Raw genomic sequence first — 21,424 nt, 5'->3', positions numbered from 1 at the left:
CAGAAGATGGAAGTAAATGTCACTGTTTTGAAAATGCACGAGATAGGCTTTGACCCAAGGAATCATCACGCTCATACTATGTCTTGTGCAAACAATTTTTGTTCATGCTGCATGTTAAAGTCCAGAATACAAATTGCTTCTATGAATACAAATTGCTCCTTCAGACACTTTTGAGGATCCTTGCAGTTGTTTCTGCTCAAAGAACTTGAGATGGCATTTGGGGGAACTGCTATAATAAGACAATTTTTTTCATGATTTGCACACTTCATGTCTTCAAGAAGCATTTGTGAGCATAGATTCTGTAAAAAACTTGAGCTTCTGTACATCAAAAATACCTGTTAACTTAACAGGTATTTAACCTAAACTTTGTTAAGAGTGATTGTTCTCCTGGTAATGAAATGCCTTAAACAGACACTTGCTCACCCACTTTATTGGATCTCATGTATGCTAGTAGAAGGAAAAATAATGCTGGTCATTCTTTATGTAGGCATGTTTCCATTCATATTTAACATGCATATAATTGCATTACATTGTTGTGTGGTTTTATAAATTTCAAAGCCACAGTTTGTTAAGTTTGCTAAGCTGTGGTTTAAATTCTCTGCAGGGTACTGTATCAATTTCTATTTCAGGGCCATTTTTCCATTTAGTATTTCTTCATGACATTGCCTACGGTTTTACTGTGAGGTTTTTCTAGAGTGTTGTAGCAGATGAATTTTAAAGATTAGGTAAAATCCTTTTTTGTGATTAAAGTTGGTAGAGTGTGTGTATAATCCAAGACTGTTTGACTTTGTAAAGAATTTACCACTCCACACCAGTAAACCATTTCTGAGGTAACTGAGTTGTGGCTCAGGTGTAAAAGAGATGAATTCTAATCTCTTCCTGATTTATAAAATAAAATGGAGCTTCTTGAGCGGCCATTCTCCACAGGCTTCTGACTTACACTGATGAATTTGAAATAGTTGCCAAATCCCTTGTGTGGTCTCTCCTGCCAATGATATTCTGGGCCCACAGTGCATGCAATGCTTAATTCCCTACATGGAACCTGTTACCAGCTTGGCAGCTTACGCTGCACTGGGTTTACCAAGGGTGCATACATTACGCCTCTTAATTAAAGGGCTCATCCTGCCTTCCTTAACCTTTCTAACTAACTTTTTGCCCAAATGAATGCTTGAAGCCCCCCTGCCCCTCATTTTTTTTCCTACATGCATGGCACATTTAACCTTCTAAGTAAATTGGTGTTTTTTCCTGCAGGATATTGGTGGATAATCCATTCAAGTGTTCTTGTGAAATCATGTGGATCAAGAAATTTCAAGAGACCAAGTTTTACACAGAAACTCAGGACTTATATTGCATAGACGACAACAATAAGAAGACAGCCTTGATGGATATGAAGGTCCCGAACTGCGGTAATATTCTTTTAACATAAAACTACTGCAAAATTATTGTAAGCCAGGGAAAAACAAACATGCTTTTCTACAAAGTACTTCTCAGGATGTAAACAATACTCTAAAGGAAAGGTTGGTGGTCTTTCACTGGTCTTTTGCCCCACATGGAATGGTTCTTGGAACTTCATAGAATTATCGAATCACAGATTATCCTGAGTTGGTAGGGACCCATCAGGATCATGGAGTCCAACTCCTGGCCCTGCATGGGACACCCCAATAGTAACACCATGTACCCAGGAGCATTGTCCAAATGCTTTTTGAAGTCAGATAGGGTTGGTGCTGGGACCGGTTCCATGGGGAGCCTGTTCCAGTGCCCAACCACATTCCTGATATCCAACCTAAACTCCCCCAACTCATCTTTATACCGTTTCCTTGAATCCTGTCATTGGTTATACGTGTGAAGAGATCAGTGCCTGCCCCTCCTCTTCTCCTCATAAGGAAGCTGAAGACCACAGTGAGGCCTTCCTTCAGTCTCTTCCAGGCTAAGTGACCTCAGCCACACCTCATATGGCTTCCCATCAAGGCCCTTCACCAGTTCATGTAAACCAGTTCGTTTCTCTCTTGATCCTTAAAGAATGTACTATTATTCAAGTGCAGGGAAACAGAATACTGATTATAGATAGCAAACAAGTATTATAGAGAATGTATGTGCCTTTGTTGAACTAAATATTAGTGTTTCCAAACTCAATAAACATTCATAGCTCAATTTTACCTACTTTTTTTTTTTTCAGGTATTTATAGTTAATGAAGTCTCTATTTTTGTTCAAAAATACTTGTATTAGGACTGTAGGAACAAAATTCAGAGCCACATGCTATTTGAGACAAATTAACAAGAGCTCAGCTCTCCAAGCAAGTGAAACTCTACTGAGTTCACTTTAAAGGCTATACAAAAGAGTTATATCAAGCTTAGGTCTGTGGCATATTGCAACATATTGTTTACAGATATATTGATCTAGAAAAAAAAAGAAAAATTATATAAGAATAAGGCCATCTCCTTGCCTTTTTTATATATAGTTTTGCTGCCTACATATAGTCCTGGGACAACTGGGGAAAGATACCACTCACTAGCTGGAGATTTCTCCTCCTCTGTATATGAGGGGCAGAAATGGGGTCTTTCTAACATGATGTCACATCTGCTGGACTCTAGAAGCAGAGGGGGAAACTGTGATCCCCAGCAGCAGGCAGGCAGGAAGGAAAGAGGGCAAGAGGATCTTCATAGAGGGCTGATTTGGATAGGAAAAGCTATAAGTGAATGTGACCAGTAGGAGAAATTATACCTTTTCTCCTTCCATCTTTGCCCATTGAGCATCCTTTTCTCCACTGCCTGTGTGGAGGGTGTGATAGCAGCTGCCAGCAAAGAACAGCCATGGTGGGGACCACTGCAGGCTCAGAAAGTGCAGCTTTTAGTGTCAATAATGTGTTTTGTGGCCTCATGTCATTGTTGATCTTGTGCCCAGCTTCTTTCTGGGGCCAGGTGTGGTGGCAGAAATGGTGTTAGGGTCTCATGCAATCAAAAACGCCCACATGTTCAGGGAGTCTTGTAAGCTGCGGAGTTGGTCTTGTGTGCTCCAGGATCTCATTTACCTGAAATGGGAAATATAATACCTAGCTGAGCTAAGTGGACCCAACCTTCTGCTCCAGCTGGATGGACTAGAAGGTAGATTAATATGCTGGCTATATAGATGTTGGCTGTTGGACTGAGATCAATTATTGCAAAAGAGAAACCCCAGCATATTTGTAACATTCTTGGCTGGCGCATCTAGAAGCTACCAGGTTGCTAGGATGTTCCTTTGAAAACTTTTGATGTTAAATACCCAGAATTAAACCTGTGAGTGATTAGTTCTTTCCCCTGATATCTTAACCATCTGCAGCCAAAACAGGCTTGTCTCTGGGCCCTGGATGCTGTTTAGGTGCATATGTGTGTACACATGCGTGCATCCTGTGGGCATATCTTGACTAAAATACTTGTCATGGGAAGGTGGTACTTCCAATTAGAAGAGGAAAAGGAGGAGGGAAGGTGAGTATATGCAACATTTTGACTGGAATTTGCAGTATGTTTGATTTGCATATGGAAAACATGCATTGTATTGAAGATCTGAGTGGATGCCAGCACATTCCTGCAAATAATTTATGTTTGTTTACAGGGTCCAAATATCACTGAATTTTACATAATTTTTCCTCCCTCCTTTTTTTCTTTTGTTTTAACAGTTGTTTCCTCTTAATTTACTTTTTCAAAATTAAACAATGCTGGACAGATTTTTAATCAAGATGACAGCACATCCTTTTCCTAGACATAGAGAATGCCTGGTGAAGAGCAATGATCCCAATATTGGTGGGCTGTGTTCTGGAAGATATATGAAAAATCCAATGCATGGTTCTTGGTTTCAGTATCTTTGCTGGTATTTTTCTGTATTTTAAAGGACAAGACTTCGTTTCAAAACAAAACTATGGATGAAGCTGGTATATTTAATTTCCATAACCTTTTGGGAGGCAATTATGTTGAACTGAAACAGAAGAGAAATTAAACTTTTGACATATTGAATTTTTTTCCTGTGAACTCCGGGATATTTTTTAGCTCCCTTTGATGTGAAGGGAAATATTTGGGCATGTAGGCTTCTGCAGTTTTTTAGTGAAACATCTTCTCTGCTTTTCTAATTTTCTCTGCTAATGAGATGGTTTCATCTCATCTTCTTGATGAATTTGTTTTTCCTTTTTTTTTTTTTTTTTAATTTGTAAACTAAGCAAAAGTACAGTCTTCTTTGTGTTACTAAGGTGTTACTTCATAGTGTTATATTAGGAGGCCTATACAGTATGTGATAAATGTTTTGCTAATAGGATGCCTTTCTGCTGTGTGCTGTAAATAAATCTTTTGTTGGGAAATAGGTAGAGGCCAGTGTGGTTTATTGATCATAGGGCTTTGGTTTGTAGGTAATTTATGAGAAAATTAGCAAATTTCTCTGGTACTTTGCTAACCGTTTGTACAGTGGAAGTGTTCAATAATGTGCTGATTAAAGATTGACTGCCATTTAGATATCATCAACTTTGTGATTTAATTTCTTGAGATGTAAAGTCAGGTATGCTTACTATCTAGAAGATCCTTTCCAGCTGCAATATTAGAAGTGTCAGTCAATAACTGTTTTTCCAATTGCATTTGAAATGTATATAGATACAATGAAAATGGTGAAATTCTTCTAGGTTTTAGGATCACGTGTAATTACTGTGTCAAAGGTTTTCAAGTTGCATCTACCACAGTAGCAGAGCCTTTTGTGTTTAGAGATGGTGATGTTCAGTATTGCCATTTTCAGAGCATTTGCCAGTTGTCTGTACAGCATGGACAGCACCACCACCTGGGACATCTCCTTTTGTTTCCATCTGGTAAATAGCACTAGTAAATCAATAAAGAGAACTAAATGAGTAAACACTTTATTCTTATTACTGCTTATAAGCTCTGGTGGCTATTACCACCGGTGTCTTAAGTCCTTGGAAGCAAGGCATGTTCTGTGCCTTGGGTAAGGTCACTCAAAAGACTGTCAGTCTGCATATCACCTGGGGCTCGTTGTATGCCAGGGAGGCAGGACCACATCCTTGGGACTGATTGTTGATGTGTTGCTTGCCCCTCTGGCAGACAGTTACTGAGGCATTACCATTGATTTCAGTGATACAGAAAGAAGTCTTTTTATCTTCTGGTGTTTTGGGAAAAGGCGTGGCTTCTAAAGCTCTCTCTGCAGTCCTGTACGGAATCTGTGTTGCTTTGTATCTCAGTCTGTTTAATGGCATTTTGCCTGATCTGGCCAATTTAGTTTTGTATATGGAGATGTGATGCTGAACCTGTCTTTCAGTTTTGCTTACTGTGCCAGCTTCAGATGCTTTTTTTGTCATATATTGTTTTTTTAGGTGCCTTCTTTCTTATCACTGGTCATGTATGCTAGCTACAAGCTACTGAACAATGTTGCAGATTAGTTCCCTGTGCTAATTTGCTTTCCATATCACTAAGGTATATTCAGACTGGCTGGCTGTTTACATCTGCAGCCTGTCAGTGGAACTGTTGTCTGGTCTAAGAGCTATGTGATTTAATGAATGCTCACATTCTTTGCCTGTCTTTTCTTCTGCACACAAACTACCATGGTGTTGCACTTAGTGCAACAAGGATACTTGTGTATGACTGAAAAAAATTTAGAAGTTGTTGTAATGTATAATTTCAAGCTAAAGTGACTGCTTGCCCATTTCTTACTTGTTGGGGAAAGCCATGATTTTTAACAGGCAATTGCTCAGACGACTGAAAATGGACTGGAACTGGGTCTAGCTTTAAGCCTGTTTCTGGTGATTTTGTTTTTTGTGCTAGAGGTAAATAAGTAGGTAGTAAAACGAGACTGGGAGGCAGGTGGTTATAAATCCTAAGAAGGGATAAAGGCAAACTGAAGGATTGACACATTTGTTTCTTTGAATTTACAGAAAAGATTTGTAGTATTACTGAGCCAATCTTAAGCAATCGCAGTACAATGCAGTCTAAAACCACAAGCAAAGGCATAATCCAGTGGGTGTTGAAATTTTTTTCCACTATCAGCTAGATTTCACTAGATAAGACTATTAGAAGGAGAATATTACAGTCAGAATTGAGTTTTAAAAAAGACTTAAATGTTCTCAGTGTTTACATTTCAGAATATTCATGGATTCTCTAGCCTGTGTTGTTTATGTTGGCACAAGAACTAGATGTGGTGCATGATGTGTGGTGGCAAACTTTTCTTATTTTCTCTGTAAGAGTTTTAATTCTTATCTGTGATCGTGGGCTATGTGAAAAACTTCACTTTTTGGTGAGACTTTGACAGTAATGGGGTTTCACTGTTGCTCTCAAGTTGAGTTAAAATTTTCCAAACTTAATTAGAAGAATTTTCTAGCTTGTAAGTGGAAATAGCCAAAATTATATGGAGTCTGAAATGCAACAGGAATCTCATATTCAAAGATACATATATAACTTTCTTCTGAACATGCAACATTTACCTAATTGTGAATTACACATCAACTTTCATACAGATGTTTAGATGTGACAATCTGTGTAAATCAGGGATTGTGAATGATGATAGCTGAGCTACATGTGGCATATGTGAATGTCTCATATTAAAAAAAAAGCCAATTTTTGTTTGATAATACTGATTCAAGTTCTGCTTTAACGTCAACAAAGGAGATTTGTAATTCAAAGTAGATTAGAAATAGAAAGAAGTAAAACATTATCCAAGGGAAAAAAGTGTCTCTGAACTCATGACATTGTGCTGGTTTACAGAGGTACTGTCTGTGCCTGACTTGATACATCAAGTAAGGTGCAGTACTGATCTGCTAAGGAGAACAGCTCTTTGACTCTTTTCTGGTGATATTCTTACTTTGCTCTGTCCAGGTGAAGACTGATGACTAGATAACTATACCCTGAAGTCTAAAGAAAGTGCTGTTTTCTTTAAAAGGGGAATTCTTTCTTCAAGGCATCCCTTCAGTAATATACTTGGCATATGGTATAGTAGGTATCTAAAGTGAAACCCATTATTTTACTTTTTTTATGTTGTTCTCTGAAAACGTTCCTGTTTCAGGATGACATGTTTATCATGTTGCAACATTAGGCAGGTCAGCATTATTTTGGCTATTTTCTGGACATACATGGAATTCTGCAGATAACAATACTGAAACTGCATTACATACACTTGGTAAATAAGATGCATTTGTTAGAGGTTTGCTTGAGCTGGTTTGGGCCTCATTAACTTACACTTCAAAGGCTGTTTAACTCTCAGTTCATCTGTTAAGCTTGTGGCTGACATATTCAGCCCAACGGCACTACCTTTGGTTTTCCTTCGAAAGCTATTGTGGATCAACTGTAGCTTAAATGCCATGTTAGAACAATTCTGCCAGGTGTAATTTCATTTCCTTAGCCATTCAGAAAACATGGTTGGATACCTTCATGATACTACTAGCAAAAGAATAGTTGATAAGGTTGATAGCTTATGTAAAAACACTTCATCTCAAGTCTTGCAGACTTTGTTTTATATAAACTAATATAAACTTATTCTTGTTTATATTATTTCTGGGGACAAGGTAATAATATGCAAGATCTTATTTTATTCATCACCTTCCTATTAGAATCCAGCCTACACCTAAGGGTCTTAAAAGAAAGGTCCTGGGAAGTAGTTAAGGAGCTGATGAAGGAGCTGATGTAACCTTGGAGTTGAAAGCTCTTCATCTGGTTTGAAATATCAGCGGCAACCTTCAGACCTTCTGTAGAGGTTGACTGCAGATGACAACTTGGTGTCCAGATGAATTTGTGTGCATACCTGTTGGTGTTTTTTGGCTGCACTGCATTCATGATAGCTTTGGAAGCCATGGATGGTGATGGTGTGACAGTTCTGTGGAGACACTGCTTGTCATTGTGGTCGTGAAGAGGAGTTAGCAAGTCTTGTGGCCTTTGCTGTGGTATGTGCTGGCTCTATGTAAAGATGTTTACTTCTAGTGAAAGCTTTAGTTACATATGGAGTGATGGAGTGTTTAAAGGCAAAGTAAGAGTGCATTTGATCTGGGAAAGCAATACTTTAAAGTAGACTCATCATCTTCTGGTAGAGACTGTATTTGTTTAATTGTTTTCTGTAAAGGTTCCTGGTTGAAAGTGGCAAACAGGCATGCTAAGAGAGGAGGGAGATTTCATTTAGTATTTTAAAATATTTGGGAGGCTCAGTGAGCTGCCATATCTTTCATTCTGCCTTCTGACAGAAATACGTCCTGCCCAACGTATGCAAAATACCATTGGTACATTTGGTTATTGTGAAAAACACCCACCAATATTTACTGTGCCACATGGCAAGCATATGTCTATTCAGTGGTGATTCAGTGCTTTATTCAATGGCTGTGTATTATTTTGAAGATCTGAAGAAATGTTGATCCGGGTTTTTAAAATTTACATTCACACACAGTGGACAGAACATGAAAATTTGGGGAAATGGGTCATGGTCCCAGATTCATTTTCATCTTTTCCTCTTACACTTCTAAGATTACACCTTTACTTTCCATTTTAACCTACTGTAAATTTCAAGTTTTGTTGTTCATGATGGCAAAATCTTAGTGAAGTGATAGAGATGCATGGTGGTTAGTATCATGAAATGAAGACTGGAGAGGAAAGGGATCTTAGAGCTTCCAAAAAAAAAGTGGAGATGGGGATCTTTGGGCTGTGGAAGATAAAAGAAAGATTAAAATTTGCTTAAAATGTTCTTTATTTCTGCTAATTCTGTATATTGTTTGCCTAACATATTTTTTTAGTCTTCATTGAATATGTTTGTGCTTCTCATCTTGTTACAACTTCTCTGAGATTTCTGCAATTTTCTATGTACTGAGGATTTTGATTCTGTGGTTGTGATACAACAGGGAATGGAAACAATTGCTTGTGTTTCTTTCATTCATGCTTTGCATGTAAATTTTTGGGGTATCCTTTTTATAGTCCTTTGAAGATGCAGCCAAGCTGGAAATCTGGCTCAAGGCTTGTTGGCTGCAGGCTTTTGTTTAGTGAAACCCAGGAGGTGAATCATATATCCAACAGCTCTTATCTTTATAGCTAGAATTACTAGAATGTTTCTCACTGTTTTTTTAGGTTTTTTTTAAACCCTTGAAAGTACATAGGAAAAGACCTCTGGAATTAGTAAACATTACTGCCTTTTCAAAGAAGGCACAATTTCAATCAAATGATACAAGGAACATTGTATCATCGTATCCTGCTTTCCATATTGCCAGTTTTGAGCAAGCAAGACCTCTGAAATTTGCAGATCCATATGACAGTTCTTGACAAATTGCATTGTCAACCATCCTGTTTTCAGGCTCCAGACAGTACAAGTAATGGTTGTTACCTGGCTGTACTGTAGTGATGTAATTAGTTGTATGTTTTGTCCCTAGAGTGAAAAAGCCAAACCAGGAGAAAAAAGAACCCTAGGCTTTACTGGAATCTTAAGTGAGGGAAGTAAATTGATTTTAATCACCATGCCCTAAGAATTGCAGTGGATGTTTTATAAATCAGTGGTTCTGGTAGGCTGCTGCTGCAGATGGTTGCTGCCTCAGTGCTATTTTAATCATTCTGTGTCTGATGTACTTATTAAAAAGATGGTTAAGGATTTCAGGTGAGGATTAAAATTACCTGTTTAAAAATCAGATGCAGAAAAAAAGTGTCATTTTTTGTGGTATCTTCTTGTTCTTATTACACAAAAAATTGACCTCCAAAAGCATGCCAAGCAAACAGGAGATGACATGGGCCACGTTGAAAACCATTCAGTGATACTCTGTCATGTCTAGGCTCCTGGGAGTTTGTTGAGAGGCCAATGAAAATCAGGGGCTTAGTGTGCAAAGGATGGCATAAATGAATGCAATATTGAATTTACAGTATTTTCTCAGGGACTAATTTTTTCATCATATAATTTCTTAGGTGTTAGTGAGGCTAATTGACCATATTGAGATAATTTTTAAAGGTTTTTTATGACTGAAAAAATCCTAGAACTGACCAGGTGAAAGTTGAAGCAGAAAAAGTGAATCTGGTATTAATTTTGTAGAAGTTTTTATACCTGCAGATAATGAAATAGTATCTTTGGTGTACTGGTGGATTTGCTTCTTCTGGCTTAAGACCACCTTCTTTAAAATGTTCCTTTAGCATACTGGCTAAAGTTCTTGGTGTTAAGAGTTGAGTTAGAGTTAAGAGTAGAGTTTTTATTTCCCTATTAGATCATAGCCTTCCTTTGACATACTTTGACATATAGTGACAGTCTGGCTCTAGGAAGGCCAGTTTAAGTTTTCTGTAGAAAGTAATAAGTAGCAGCATGAAGACTTGGAAAGCCCTGTAGGAATACAGGCACATTCATTTTTTTAATTTCCACTGACAGTTGTGGAGCCAAATGTAGTAGTAACCTTTGAAAATGGCATCCGAAGTGTTGGTTTTGTGGTTGCTGAAGTCCCAGCTGTGCACAGGGAAGATGTGAGTCATTCCCTAGTGATGCTTGACAGTTTCACTGTCTGATGGCTTCAGGCCATCCTTTTGCAGTAATGATGGTCTGTGAAGGTTAATTCCCTCCCCCCTCCCCCCACCCCCAAACCCTACTTTAAGGAATGTTTGTTTCTCCTAAAGCATGAGATGGTATTTGGAGAGACTCAGCTGACATGAATGAGTTCCTCCTGCTTGTCTCTAGTTCTGGCTAGCTGTGCTGGGGTGAGGGAAGTGGCAGCTTATTCTAATCTAGGGCTGCCTATTCCTGAGAATGAAGTGTAATCATGCTGAATATGTGAAAATATATTCTGTATGTGGTGAAAGCACATAGCTATTACGTACCAGTCTGTAATGGAAACACATGGATTTTAGTGTATGATTTCATCTCTCAAACTGTGTTATTCTCTACATTACTGTTTAAAGTTCTCAGTAGCAGGTTCTGTCCTCCCATTTTTGTAGAGATTGAAGAGCTTTGAAGAGATTATTGAAAAGAAAGAGGAATGGAAAAACCAAATAAAAGAAGGTGGCCTTAAAACCATCATTCAGAAACTCTCTTTACCCTGTTTACCAGAACAGGAGAGTACTCAATAAATTTGAATGTCTGTGAGAAATTCCAGAACTCATAAAAGGAAGAGGCTCTTGTATGCAACACATTGTTGCAGAAGGTTAAGGCCAAGAATATAGCAAACTTCAAAAGTCAGTCAGGTACTAGCAGGGTTATTGCTGATACCCAGTTATAATTAATTCTATCAAAGTTTTGAACAGAAATAGTGTTTTGAGTTTTGAGGCATGGATTAATCTGTCTGACAGATACCAAGATGAGACTTGTGGAAGGATGATGTCACGTCTGTCTTGTACTGGCCCTTATGCTACAGTCTAATTTTACTATGCTGGCATTATACAAAAGTATTGAGTGTGCTATCTGATAAGTTTGTATCAACTGCTGTTTACAAAGTCCGTTAAAATGTACATATGTATATCCTTGTCAACAAAAGTGATAACTATCTAAACTACTGTATTTAACCAAATTAACTCAGGAGTAAAGGCAGCGTGGTTGGCTATCTCTGTAGTTCTATAAGAGTCAAAGTGCTGCTGGCCAATATAAATGGTCTCACACTACACTGGGCATACAATCTGAGTATTTGTGTATGTTAAGGTCCATTGTATTCTTTTAGCATACAGTTACTTTTCAGTACAGGTTTTGCTGCTTAGTGTCATTGCTTTGCTGGTAAAGGCAATGTATCATATGTCTAGATGAGGCCTTATGTGACTGTGCTTTTCCCAAATAGAGCCACATCTCAACTGGTGTGGATTCTATTGTGGAGCAGTCTGGGTGCCACTGGAAATCAAAGCAAAATTAGCCTGCAGTTAAAGCACACTATCTCAATATATCCAACCAGAAAAAATGAATCCTAAGACAATTATTGTGTTTTCCACCCATCTTATGACTGGGAAGAAGAGTAAAATAAAACACAAACAATAATATGTTTTCTAATCTATTATATCTCTAATTCTAACTCTTTTCCATTCCATTCCATTCCATTCCATTCCATTCCATTCCATTCCATTTGTACCTTTTTGGATGCAAGGGGTCCTGCAATTGGTTTTAGAACTTTATGAACATACAGAATAATAAGCACTATTATTTTACAGCCTTCTGGCAGGATGCAGCCTGATATAGTTGTTTCCATTAGAGATGTAACACTCTAACATGACATGTGCAGAGTTCTGCAAATAAAAAGAACTAGATCTAGTTCTGGATGGGAACCAGAGCCAGTACCAGAGGAATTAAACTTCAGTTGCTTATCCTATTAATAAACACATTGCAGGAAGAAATTGTCTCAAAACTTAACAGCTATTTAAAGGAGAGCTCTAAGGGAAAAAAAATATTTTTATTTTTGCTTTCATGAGAGGTTTCACATGAAGTGATATGTTAGTAGGAGCTGTGCCAATTTGCACAATGAAATGCTAACCTATCATGTAAACCTCCTCCCAAGTGGTGGGGTTAAGAAGAGTGGGGATCTTTATTCTCTTTGCATGTTCAGGTCTGGCAAGAGTAATTGGAATAGTATTTATAGGTGTCGTGAAAGTGTAACTTTATAAAGCAAATTATCTCATTACTTCTCCCCTTGTTCTCTAACTAGCATAATTAATATCAAATGTTCCCTAAGATTAGTTTTATTTCCTGCTCAGCTAGTTGACAGACATTGGTGAGATCTGAATTCACAGCAGGCTAGAGCAGATGGCTACCTTCGCTAACAGATTACTGCATCAGGGCATACAAACTCCCCAGCTCTGTCTCAATAAACTTCAACATATGATTTATAAAGTGAACATAATAGAAGAAATCCATGATGCCTATAATGGGAATCATATTACCACACTACTTAAAACACTGTGAGAATTGCCTGAGCAGTTATTGTATATTTGTGCTGATCTTCAAATCTTATTAGGCAGGAAAGCATTGTCTGGAAAATTATTAATCTTCTTTTATGTATTGCTTCCACTCAGTTATATTTTATTGAACTAATTTAAGGGAGGTTTCCAGTACATCTAACTTCTGCTGAACCTCCAGCAAACATATGAACATGTTCATAATGATTTGATGGTTATTTATTTGTTTTGGATCTTTTACATAAAGAAAAAATTTCTCTGCTGAACTTCTATACCAGCAAGTCCATGATGAAACTGCTATACTCTCAACTAAAAAACACAGCCAAAGAGAGCTATTGTTTCAGAAAAAGAAAAGTCATTGCAAAATCATGCATAAAGGTCCTGCACAGCAGATAAGCTTGATTATTTGAGATGATAAATGCAAGTAAAATTTGCCTGGAACAGTTGATCTGAAATGCCTCATAAAGGAAACCAAGACTCTTTACAGAGTGTACCAGCTTCAAATGATCACCTAGTATCTTTTAAGATGTTATTTCTAGAATGATATATAATTATTTGCTACATAAATACGAACTGTGAATCCCTTTGTGCCTGAAATCTACTGATATTGCTTGTATTATTTTGTAGAGGGCAATTCTATAATTCTTTATGTTTTTGTAAACATTCAGCATAAATTTACACTCTGGGAAGTTCCCATTGCTTTGGGTGCCTTAGAACAAGGCACAGAGTGATTTATAACTCCGTAAGATGGAGAGAGATGGAGGGTTTTCATGCAAAACCTGGTCTTGTTTCCTGATGAGTGTATCTCACTGCTTTTCTGCTTTCCTGAGGACAGTAGAAAAATCGGCTGATACGCCTTGTGCTCTGTGCAGTTGTTAACCCTCTCTTATGTCCTTTCCCTTCTCTAGTTCAATCTGTTAAGTTCTCTGTTTTCCTCCCTTTGAGCTTAAGTTCTAGGTTTTGCCCTGCTCACTCTGAGCTATGTCTGTATGAGAGAGGGGCTTCAGTCTCTTGTGGGATACTGGGATCTAACTGGATTTTTTTTAACCCAGGGGTTACCTTGTAGCTGTTATAAAGAGACAGATACAATTTCCAGTTTTAAAGAGTAAAGGAAGAGAGTTTTTTTAATTTTGAAGTTAAGATAATTTCTGTTTGTATACCTGACATATATTCTTATGTAATTAACTAGTTAATGTATTTCCATATGCAGTAGTGTTTTCTTAGAATGTGAAGCAGAGGAGGTGCAGAAAATACATAGCAGCAAAAGATTGTAGTTTTTTATTTCCAAAGATGCTGTTTGTACTGTGGCTGAATAGTACTGACTACAGTGAATATTTGACTTATTGCTTGCTTAGAGTTGCATGGTGTCTATTCTGTCAAATACAAATGCATTTTGGGTTATTGTGTTGTTGTTTCTATGACAGACTTGCCCTCAGCCAATTTAAGCAATTACAACATCACCGTGGTGGAAGGAAAGAGCATCACGTTGTACTGTGATACTACTGGCGGGCCACCCCCAAATGTGTCCTGGGTGGTAACTAATCTTGTTTCAAACCATGAGGTAAGTTTTATATTCAAACACGTGACAATTCAGGTGATACCTGCTGAAAGATGGAATGAAGTTTCATGTTCAGCTCTAGTTAACTTTCTATTAAAAGATGAAATAGAAAGTTAATGTTGGGATTAGATTTATCTTCCAGTTACTTTCAATCAAGGGTGACTGTGGCAGTGCTTTTGGGGAATGGCAGACATTTGTTTCTCAAGATTCTCAATTGCACTCTGGTTTTTTGGATGTTCACTTGTAAATAAGAGTAATGTAAATTTTTGGAAGTAATGTGAATTGGAATACTGAAACACAAGGACTTTCTTATTATCACTGATACCTGCCTACAGGGATTAAATCCAGTCTATACTGATTGTGAAAAAAACTTTGGGTCTGTAATTATATTATATTTCTTTCCATAATTTGGTGTGTTGGAATTTGGTTGTGAGTATTTTGTGACTTGTTTAATTTTTCTTCAACACACTTAGCAGCAACAGAAAGCCTTGAAATTGAAGATTTTACTTAAAATACTGTCAGGTTGGTTTTGTTTTGGTTTGTTTTTTTAAATGATGTATGAATATCTTTCCTCATTGAAACAATCTATGTGGGGAAATTTTATTTACTGGGCTTTTTTTTAGTTTGTTTTTTTTTGTTTTTTTGTAGACTGTCTGCTACTTAAGTCCTTTCTGATGGAAATACTGAAAAAGTAGGAGCATATAAGCAGCTGCTGACCTCATAAATTGCTATTATTTCACTATAGGAAAAACTCATGTTTATTAGGATTTTATGGCATTTGCTTTCCTATAGTCATGATGGTGCACACTGTGTAAAGCTTCTTGGTCTGTACAAGGTGTGGGAAGTATATTTTCAAAACTCTTCTTGCAGTGAGGAAGAGACAGGACATCTTGAGATTCATAGTTTTTATATTTTCTTTCCGAAGTTCATTAAATCAGGCTTGTACAGAATTTAAGTAATCTATCTTTCATTCCAGCTTTCATAAGTAAGAGCTCTGCAGAGCTCTAGTTGTATTTTTAAAATTTTCTCTGATCTGTAAAACTCCCCAAAGGCATAAGGCATCAGTTGTCATCAAGAACAAGAAATTAAAACACTTTGGGGAACCTCTGCCAAGTTGCACTATTTTTCAAAATTTTTTAAAAGTTTTAATTCTAGGAGCCAAAACAAATGTGGGACTCTGTTCAAAAAGTGAGATCACCTAATTTTTTTAACCCTCCTATCTTTGAAATGCCATGGTCAGTTTGCTTCAAGTTTTCCATGAGTATTCTATCCTGGCGTAACTTCATCATGCTGTTGTAGAGGGGCTTATAATATAGGCTGGCTACAAACTTAGCCATGGAACACATCAGTCTTCTCAGTAGCAGAAGAGAATGAGCCTTTTAGACCTTATTTGTGATTCTCCACTATCCTTTTCTATAAATGTTGCTTTTGGTTTCTTTTCTTTCGCTTCTGTATCTCAGATTCTGCTTTAATTTTCTTCATCTTGTATGCTTCTTTCAACTGTTTGCTCTCACCTCTTTTAAAAGAGGGACATTAGCAAAGGTTAAAACTAGGTTTTAGTTCTGCAAAGCTAACCGTTATGTTCTGAGTTTCTGTGTTGATGGGTAGTTTTACTGATGTTGTTTAGATTTTTCTTGCTCTAGATTTCAGCCCTGAGCCTGTGTTTCAGCCCCTATGCTTTCAGTCCAGCTTTGAGCACTGCTCAGCTCTGAGAATTGCAAAATAGGAAAATGTGTGAAGGGCTGTTTGCTTCTCCACCTGCCTCCCCTACTGTCACACTGAGAAGGGACATGAACTCATGTTGAGTTAGGCTGTCATCTCAAGCTTCAAAATTCTTTTTGCACAGGACTGTATGCAGGAGTGTTCCCACATATTCCTATTGACTGCCATCTAAAGTTGCTGTGGTTTTACAGTTATAGTGGGTTACGTGTTTGTGTTGTCTGTAGCACTGACAGCGTACAAAGTACCTCAAAAATAGTTTTAAAAATGATCATAATTATTATTTATTTTTGGGGGGTGTTTTGGTTCCTTTCCAGTTTAACAAAATAGTCTAGCTCTTTATGAAAAATTCAGTATGGAAATAATAATTATTTGGAGATCATATAAAGGGCCTGATTTATTAACATGAGACAAACAACTAGCTTTACTAGTGCTTTTTTTGTGTGTGGGGGGTGATTCAGGCATATTTGTTTAGCCAGTGTGACATAGCTGCATAGTCAGTATGTTATTTAAGGTTATAGGTAGACACTCAGCATTCTAAGGATCATAAGAATCAAGATTTTTAAGAATCACCATTCTTCCCTTAATTAGGTTGTTCTTAAACACATAAAACAGCACTTAGGCAATAGCTTAGGTAGTAGAAGATATGCAGTTTCTTGTGAAAGGTTTCTTGAGAAAAGAAAGCTTTCAAGAGAAATTTGGTTAAGAAGGAGATAGAAAACATGTAGGGCTCAGAAGGCAGCAGTGGAAGAGATGTCAAGCATAAATTTAAAGGAAAGAGAGAAAAGGATGAGTAAAGCAAGGATTGGATATAGAATTAAGCAGGAAGAAAAAATTCTAGAGAACAGGCAGAAATCAGTCATGAGTAGGAGAGAGGGATGAGCAAGGGTATATGATTAGAGGGAAAAAAACCATTTGGGTAGAGGGGATAAAGTGGTAAAAAAAGGGCACAGACTAGAAGTGACAGGGCAGAAACATGGTTAAGCGCCATGTTTGTGGCAGGACTTTACAGCTTTGAATCTGCTGCCACTGACTGTTAGAATTGGTTCTGTTCATGTTTTATGTCTGTTTGGATAAGACACCAAAATAAGGCTTTGATTAATTGTGGACAGATACCCCTAAAAGGAAGGGAAAATGAAAAATACCATTCAGCTGTGGCAAGTAATTGCCTCCCTCTCCTTTTTCCTTAATGCTGTGGTTGACGCATACATGTTTTTCTGATCATTTTTAGAGTGATACAAATAAAAACCCTGCCTCTCTCACCATCAAGAATGTCTCATCAATGGACAGTGGACTGGAGATTTCCTGTGTAGCAGAGAACATTGTGGGAGAGGACCAAGCCTCTGCTGAGCTTACGGTATTCTGTACGTATGTGGGCCTCCATACAGACCTGGAGGCTAATCTGCATTGGCAGGAACTGTTCTGGGTATTTTTTGGACCTTCAGGCTGTTGAAAGGAAAGTCCTTAAGGTGTGTGAACTATCTACTGCAACTAATGCTAGGAGTAGCCAAGTCAGCCATTGTTGCATTTATCTTTTTCAGCTCTGTATTCTGCAAAAAATGTATTTCTGACTGCTTTGTCTTCCACTTAAAAGAATCTGTAAGTAAAGGACTCAAATGCTGACTACTGAATGGCACTGTCAGGGTGGGAAGGTTTGTAATGGTGTGTATGTACATGCACACTGTCTTAGCAATTGCAAAGTGTGAATTGCAAAGGCTAGCAGAATTATACAAGACTTAAACACATGTTTAAGTTCTTACTACCTAAAACAGCAGCTACTTTGTTGTAGTTTGTATGACCAGATGTAAATGTATTTGTCATAGCTTTGAATAGTACGCTTATTTCTCAGGGCCAAGGAAGGGAGAAGGGGCATACAGTGTAGTGAAGCAGTGGTTTCTTAGACCTAAGCTCCAGGCTGAATCCATTTGACATGAGCTATACAGCATGTTTTCACAAGTTGCAACCCTCTGTTTAATTGAAGATGGGAATGGAACACTTTATAGATGGCAAATTTTACTCAGCATGTGCTTATGACAGAGTAAACTAGAAAAAAACACTGTAGATGTAGGTTTGTAGGTTGAAATTAGATATGTAATAACTATGGGAACGAATATGAACTAGAAATGTTTAAAGAGTGTAAATGAGATTCTGAGCTTGGCACTGTTATGGGTGATAAAAGGGAGTATAACTAGAAGAAATTTGATTTAGTTAAGAATAAATATAAAGGAAAATAATGGGCAAGGTGTTGGAATAATATCTTGAGGGGAAACAGAAGAGGTCTGTAAACTTGAGTCATTTAGCAGGTTTGAACAAGGATGAGAATATTTATAATAAAGAATTGTTTTTCCCTGACAGGATAATCTAGAGAATTAAGTAATCTGTTTTGTCTTTGATTCTGTTAAGAAAATAATCTCTAAATCTGGATTCTTAGCTGAGTGTCTTTCCAGTAGTACTTGCTTTTGGCCAGTTTAAAGTATTTTCAGTACTACTGTCTTTCAGCACTGCTGTCTTTCAGCACTCTTGTGCACTATCTTTTGAGCAAAGTAAAGCAAAAATGTCTCTCTCCTCCTTCTAAGTAATCCAGTAACTGAAGTTCCCACACCTTACACATTTTAAGTGATTTAACACATTTTCAGTCTTTGAAACTAGTTTGTTTTATTTCTTTCTAAAGAGCGGCTTCAGTTCAGGTCAGCATAATACTGTAGACAGAGCAGGTATGTTCCTGTGTGAGTATCCTTCAAATAGGTACCATTCCATCTAGTAACATACTTTTGTACTGATGAATGAAAAGTACTTCCATGAGAACTTGGGGGGGAGGGAGGGAAGGGAGGAACGACACGTTCACAATATTCTGATGTTCTTCACTCTTTTTTCTAATATAGTTGCACCAAATATCACATTTATTGAGTCTCCGACTCCAGACCACCACTGGTGTATTCCATTCACTGTGAAAGGGAACCCTAAGCCCACATTGCAGTGGTTCTACGAAGGAGCTGTGCTGAATGAGTCTGAATACATCTGTACTAAAATACACGTGATCAATCAAAGTGAATACCATGGCTGCCTTCAGCTGGACAATCCTACACACCTGAATAATGGTGCTTATACCTTACTGGCAAAGAACGATTATGGAGAGGATGAAAAACGGGTTGATGCTCATTTCATGTCAGTGCCTGGAGATGGTGAGTGTAGTTTTTTTTTTTAATGCTAGCAATCGCAAATTGATGAAAGTGGTGAAATAGTGCTTTTGGCCAGATTAATTATTTTGGAGGAAGGTTTTTATTGAACTTTTTTCTCTGAATGAATGTCTTCAATAGGACTTGTAAAATAATGTTTTTCTTGAGCGTTTTCTTCTTGTTTATTGCTTCTGAAGGGAATTCATGCCAGTGCTCTGTAAATTTTCCCTTTGAGTAACTATCCTCCCTGCCAGCCAAGGCTAATGGAAAGTTGCTCTTTCTGAAGTTTTACCAAGTCTCGGTTCTTATCCTGAAAAGCGCTGATTGCCAATTCAGCCCCTCTATAACTTGCGGTACTGCATATGAATGCAACTAGGTAGTGTGTTCAAGGATGTGGACGATGGTTGTGTAGCATCTAGTGCCTTGCTGCAAAATTGATAGTGCAGATAAGTGAATTCATGATAATATGTTGTTTTTGGGACACCAGAGGGAACTGGAGAAAAAACAAGTAACCCAGAAGGAAGATGGATAAGGCCTCTGATCTTAACAGGCATTTTTGGTGTCCAATTGCCATTTGCCTAGGTGGCAGCTGGACACCTACATTGCTAGGATTATCAGTGTTCAAGATGGTTACAACTTCAGTTGCTCTAAAGATTTCCCCTCACCCTTTCTAAATACTATGAGGGGAGGCTCAAGGTGGACTAGCTCATTGAATTGCAGGGACTACTGTAAGTCACTGGTGTTCACTGTGGTTTGATCTTTTCCCACATCTTCAAAGCCATACATGAAGTGGCTGTAATAGCAGTCACTGTAAATGCAAGGATGTTGGAGCATGTGGAAGGAAACTCTGAGTGGACCTTGCACATTTGGAGTAGAAATAGAAGTCTAATCTTGTGCAGAAATAGAAGTCTAATCTTGTGCATAGTCATACCTCAAAATATGAGACTGTATGTATCTTTGGCTTTTTGACCATGTGATATAAATAGTTGCCTTCATTCTTTTTTAAAACAGCAGTGCTCTGTAATGTTATCTGACGGAAAATAAAAAGTGGTGAATATTTAAATTCTGTTCCTATATCTCAGGCCACAGACCATAAAAATATGGTCAGTATTTCATTTTTACCCTTTCAGTTCAGTTTGCTGAAATGGGAAGAGAAATGGTAGGTCTTTTGCTTTCCCATCCTTAGGAGAAGATGAAGAGCTGATAAAACCAGGCTTTATTTACTCCTGCTGTGCTCATTGCTCCTCTCCTCTTTTTTCTCTGAAGTTCTTCCTTAAAGTGACTAATTACAGAAACATGCCATGGTTTCAGCTACTGGTATCCCTTAACACTGCATTTAAATTGTTCAGCAAAACAGTTCCACCTCATGGATGTTCTGTATACAGTGGAAGTTCTCTGACACCCTGATTATTTAATATGAACCTGGCTTCATTTTCTAACAGAGTATCAGCTACCTCTAATACATTAGGTGATTTTACAGTTGTTTTTGGTCTTTGATCCAAATCCCTTCCCTGTTCTTCCTGTTTTTCCTTTATGCTTCTGTCCACAGTAAATAGAACTGCAGCTATCCACTAATTTAGAAAGAAGACATGATTTATTTGTTCCATCTCCTTTATATTCGTATAGAATGTAACTCTACCTATATAAACTGTGCTGTGTTCTTTAAGAATTTCCCAAGATCTGTGATGGGGTAAGCTTCACAAGATGAGTGTAGCAGAAATGGGACTATGTATGGATAGGATGTAACTGCATCAGAAATTAGTTCATGCATAGTGGATGGCACCAAATCTGTCTTAAAAATTAACAACAGGGGAAATGGCTTAGCTACTTAGCCTCCTCAATACTGTTTTTAGTTTTCTCCTGCAAGAATCATGGAACTGAGCTTCAGAAAACATCACCACATCGTTGTCTCCTCCACTAAAGCTCGCATAAAAGCAAATGCATCATATTACAATTTCTGTTCTATACTATTGCTATTTAAAGCACTGTCAGGCTTTTTCAAATCCTTAAAAGGCTTTTTCGGTGCTGTCATTACTGAGTAGTTTCTTCTTTTGGCCCACATATTGTACACTGAAGCATAAAGATTAAGGCCCACACCCTGGCATTTTGTTCATTTTCATGTCTTCATGACTGAATTAAATAC

The 21,424-nt window shown here is 37.7% G+C and overlaps 1 protein-coding gene across 6 annotated transcripts in view; it reads left to right on the top strand.

Annotated features, from left to right (window-relative positions):
• The window catches only part of NTRK2 (neurotrophic receptor tyrosine kinase 2), a 197,706-nt gene that overhangs the window by 27,838 nt on the left and 148,444 nt on the right, over positions 1-21,424 (top strand). For all 6 annotated transcript variants that reach the window (XM_054004470.1, XM_054004475.1, XM_054004471.1 and 3 more), the window contains exons 5-8: positions 1,252-1,406; positions 14,253-14,389; positions 17,337-17,469; positions 18,988-19,287. In XM_054004470.1, coding sequence (XP_053860445.1) covers positions 1,252-1,406; positions 14,253-14,389; positions 17,337-17,469; positions 18,988-19,287 — 725 coding nt within the window. The remainder of the gene's footprint in view (positions 1-1,251; positions 1,407-14,252; positions 14,390-17,336; positions 17,470-18,987; positions 19,288-21,424) is intronic.

The sequence above is a fragment of the Vidua macroura genome, chromosome Z (genome assembly GCF_024509145.1).
Source record: "Vidua macroura isolate BioBank_ID:100142 chromosome Z, ASM2450914v1, whole genome shotgun sequence".
In the NCBI taxonomy this organism is placed as follows: Eukaryota; Metazoa; Chordata; class Aves; order Passeriformes; family Viduidae; genus Vidua; species Vidua macroura.
The sequence above is the reverse complement of the archived record's forward strand: the minus strand, read 5'-3'. Positions and strand labels throughout refer to the sequence as shown.